The 4,673-nt window shown below is 40.8% G+C and overlaps 1 protein-coding gene across 1 annotated transcript; it reads right to left on the bottom strand.

Moving 5' to 3' along the window:
• Positions 1-336: 336 nt before the first annotated feature.
• On the bottom strand, positions 337-3,690 carry LOC119578055 (zinc finger protein 235-like). Its single transcript, XM_037925780.1, has 6 exons — positions 3,642-3,690; positions 2,869-3,022; positions 2,112-2,350; positions 1,746-1,915; positions 554-719; positions 337-398 (listed from the first exon to the last, which is right to left on the bottom strand). Exons 1-6 carry the CDS (start codon positions 3,688-3,690, stop codon positions 337-339), a joined length of 840 nt encoding a protein of 279 aa, XP_037781708.1.
• Positions 3,691-4,673: the final 983 nt, after the last annotated feature.

Below are 4,673 nucleotides of genomic sequence, written 5' to 3' on the forward strand. Positions count from 1 at the left end.
CTTGTTTTCTTCTCCTCCTTCTTGTTCTTTCCATTTTCATTTTTTTTTTTTTTTTATTATTATTGTTATTTTTTTTTTTTACTTTTTCTTAAACATTTTTTTTATACCTTTGTAAAACTTCGACTAGGATTCACTAGTTAGGCTGTTGCCTTATTGTGCCCTTTTAAGGATAATGTCACGTCTATCTTGTTCTGGAGAGCTTTGAAAGTTGTTTTTTTTATTGATTTTATGTTTTCCACGTCCAGTTTCCTGTAACACACTGGATGACATGGCGTAAGCTGAAAACCACTGTGCACTAAGATAAATGCTCAACCACTAAGAACAGTAGTGTTATTGCTACAGCATGGCATGAGTCAGAGCTGTATTACTGGTCGATCCAGTGTCACCCGTTTTTACTCCTGAAAATATAAATAACACCATAAACAAACATTAGAATCGGAGATCAAATAAACCCGATACACAACAACAAAACTAAACCATACGAGACATTAATTCATTAGAGCTAAAGCCATTTTCAAGACCAACCATTCATAACCACACGCGGAGCATTTACCTGAGTGGAGCAGCAGGTGATTCCGCAAGTTCGTAAGCTTACTGAAGCCCTTAGAGCAGACAGGGCACCGGTGAGGCCACTGCCCCGTGTGGACGAAGGTGTGGCACCGCAGATCCCCTGGAGTTGGGAAGGACCGCCCACACACGCCGCATTTGTGGGGTTTGTCCTGCATGGAGAAGAGTGGGTGGGTCTTATTTACGTTTGTTGTTGGTGTTAAGCTTATATCTACACGGATTTTCTTTAATGATCACGGTGATGTGATAATCATAAGAGCAATGACAGTGAACATGACAGTAGAAATATTAATAATGATAATAATGTTGGTCAAAATATTGCTGATAATGATCAAGGTGATAATGATAAACAAAAGAAAAGAAAAAGATCATTGTTCTCATTACTTTTTGTAGTATTACTATAAGTGTTATTATCAGTATTATTCTTATTGTTATTATCTGTTTTTTGTCAATATTATCCTATTGTCCTTATGACATTTATCCTTATTTTCATTATTACTGCTAATGTCATTATTTTAATAATGGTGATAATAATTATTCTTATTATGTTTATCATCATTATTATTATCATTATTATATCATCGTTATAATTATCATTATTAGCAGTACTGGTATTAGTATTAGTAGTATCATTATTATTATTATTATTATTATTATTATCATCATATATTATCATTATCATTATTATTTTTTTATTATTAATATTATCATTATGTTAATTTGTTGTTCAAATCAGTGGTAGATTGTAAACCGGAGTGTAAAGCGGGGAAGCTGATTATTACCAATTATTATTATTATTATTATTATTATTATTATTGTTATTATTATTATTATTATTGTCATTATTATTATTTATTTTTTATCATTATCATCATCTTCATTATTAGCAGCAGAAGCAGTAGTTGTTGTGGTCAACTCTCATAATAGTAGTAGTAGTGTTACTATTAGAATTATCATAATCATTGTTATCATTATCATCATTATCCTATCCGTCCTCATCCTCCTCATCCTCATCCTCAACATCATCATCATCCTCATCATCATCATCACCTTCATCATCATCATCATCATCATCATCATCATCATCATCATCATCATCATCATCATCATCATCACCATCATCATCATCACCATCACCATCACCATCATCATCACAACGAAACCAGCTGCTCCCGAACCTTAATATGAGTCATCTTGTGATAATATAAGTTGGACGACGCGGTGAACCTTTTCCCACAAGTGCCGCACTGATGAGGCTTCTCACCACTATGGATCCGTCGGTGGGTGTTGAGAGAGGAGCTTGTGGAGAAACCTTTACCACACACTTCGCATATGTGGGGCTTCTCACCTAATGTGGAAAAGGGGAGAAGCCAAAAATAATGGGAGAAAAGATGAGGTAGATATTACCATGAAAAAGGGGAGAGGCAAGGTGTAGATTTGGTTTTATATTTAATTCTCTTTCGTTTCAGGGTTTTTTTTTTGGTTTTTCTTTTACTTCTTCTTCATAGGGTTTAATTTATAACCAAACTCCCAACCACACCAACCTGTATGAGTCCGCATGTGTCGCTTAAGGAGGCTGGGTCGGTCGAAGATTTTTCCGCAGATGTGGCACGGCAGAAGGGAGCGCTCTCGGGGCCGGCGAGGAGCAGGGGCTTCGTAGGGGGCGCCGACGTCATAGCTCCTGCCGAAGGTCTCTTGCAGTGTGAAGGGGTCGGTCAGTCTACGAGTTGGGTGGGAGGGGGGGGGAGGCAGGGAAGGAGAGAAAAGATATTGGTATATTGAGCTGATTTACGTTTTGATTTTGTCTATTATATGTTATACGTTGTATGCTAATCGTGTATGTATCTTAATTAGAGAAATCGTTTTATGGGTAATTGGATAATGTAAATAGTGAATGAGAAGAAACGTAATATAAAAAGGTAACATAGTAAAATACATGATATAACATAACACAGTGATGAAAAGCAATACTAATACAATAAAGCAAATAATCAACGAGTAAAAATTATAACAATGTTAGTTAACGATACATGTGATCAACAGTAATAATGGCTCTGACAATAAATCTCTACTCTACTCCTGAACTCCTTGTTACGCCTCGTTTATCATCTCTCTCCTCCTCCTCCTTCTATTACCTCCTCCTCCTCCTCCTCCTCCTCCTCCTCCTCCTCCTCCTCCTCCTCCTCCTCCTCTCCTCCTCCTCCTCCTCCTCTTCTTCATCCTCCTCCTCCTGCTCCTCCTCCTTTTCCTCCTCCTCCTCCTCCTCCTCCGCACCAAAGCCCGGTCCCCTTGAGCACCGACCTGCCTGACGAAGGGTCCCCCGCCGACGCCTGGGAGGACTCGGAGGCGCCGCAGGAGGAGACCGACGACTCGGACGACACCGACCGCCGCTCGTCACTGTCGGCCGACTGCGCGCGCCCGACCACCAGCAACTGCGAGAGGTCCAGCGGCTCGTCTGCGAAGGTCAGGCACGGGATGCGAAGGTCGCTCTCAGACGGAGGGATGGCGGCCGCTCGTGTGCACACGCACGCACTAACACGCACACACACATACATACATACACAAACACATACGCACACACACACACACACACACACATACGCACACACACACACACACACACACACATACACACACACATTCACATACACACACACACACACAGCACAAAAAACAACACATTCACACACACACACACCACAACACAGCACATCATGAAGCGATAGTGTACAAATTGCACGAAACAAAGAGGCGAAGAAGATGAACAATTTTGAAATGTGATAAATAGTCGTGTTAGGGTAGTGATAATAATACATACTAACAAACGCAATATACCAAGAACACACATACAAGAAAGTACATAGATCAACTACATCATACAATTACTAGGAGCCTTGATAGATGACACATAGATGGCTAGGCAGATCGATGATAATATACAGATGAGAGTGGAGAATACGTAGATAGAATAAGGATGAGATAGATAGTTAAACAATAGATATAGACAGAGAATGATAGATGATATGAGTATAGACACATACAGAATTATAGCATTGTGTAATATAAGCAAATACTACTCTTTTTCCTCATAAGCTCCAACGCGGCCTGCAGAGTGACCACCATGATCGAGAGCCCTCATTCCACAGTAGAGGAGCGGAGAAACGTAAGCAATAACGTGAATAATAAGAAAATCTAATGAAATATAATGATGCGATGTATGATGGAATAGAGTAAAAAAAAAAACGAAAAAAAATACGTCTTCTTTCCTCATACTATGCAATGACCAGGATCTAGTCCGAACGACGTCAATCATATAGAGAAATAGGGCGGGGAGAAAGGGATCATAGACTAAGACACAAAAGCGAGCAGACCATAATAAATCAAACAAACGAAACATATCCTTACCCTGGCGAGTGCCCTGGCAGGTCCTGCGGCCGAGGCGTCATTCTGGCTGGCGCGGGGTCACCGAGAGTGGCTATGCTGACCCGTGTAGGGAGGCCAAAGAGGGTAGAGATGCCGTGGAATTAGATCCTTTTGGGTGAGGGTAAGGAGAGGTATCGTGAGCCTGGGTGGAGGGTCCTGGAGGAACATGGGGGAGGGGGTCATTAACTGGGGGGGGTGATGGTAGTGGTGTTAGTGGTGGTGGTGGTTGTGTTAGTGATTGAAATCCTTGTTACGAAGGTGGTGTTAGTGATGATGGTGATGGTGAGGTTAGTGGTGATGGTGCTGTTAGTGGCGATGGTGGTGGTGGTGCTGTTAGTGGCGATGGTGGTGGTGGTGGTGTTAGTGGCGATGGTGGTGGTGGAGGTGTTAGTGATGACGGTGATGGTGGTGGTGTTAGTAATGATAGTGGTGTTAGTGATGATGTGATGGTGGTGGTGTTTGTGATGATGGTGGTGCTGCTGCTGCCGTTGAAGATGATGACAGTGATAGTGTCAGTAATAAGGAATCAGAGAGCACCGAGGATGATAGTGACAGCGATAATACTAATGATAATCAAAATAACTGATGCGAAGATAATAAAGCGATCAATAATGATAAAAACGATACTTCTTATAATGTAATAGCAATAAATTGATAATAATAATGATAACAATGATAGTGAT

This window comes from Penaeus monodon, chromosome 2, assembly GCF_015228065.2.
Source record: "Penaeus monodon isolate SGIC_2016 chromosome 2, NSTDA_Pmon_1, whole genome shotgun sequence".
Classification (NCBI taxonomy): domain Eukaryota; kingdom Metazoa; phylum Arthropoda; class Malacostraca; order Decapoda; family Penaeidae; genus Penaeus; species Penaeus monodon.

Excerpts from the sequence above, each read along its gene's own strand:
- LOC119578055 (XM_037925780.1), bottom strand. The coding sequence starts at position 3,690 with ATGGTGGTCACTCTGCAGGCCGCGTTGGAGCTTATGAGGAAAAAGAGT. Across the intron at positions 2,351-2,868 it reads GGGGACCCTTCGTCAGGCAG|CTCAATATACCAATATCTTT; the intron begins GTCGGTGCTCAA and ends AACGTAAATCAG. Across the intron at positions 1,916-2,111 it reads ACACATGCGGACTCATACAG|GTGAGAAGCCCCACATATGC; the intron begins GTTGGTGTGGTT and ends TTTCCACATTAG.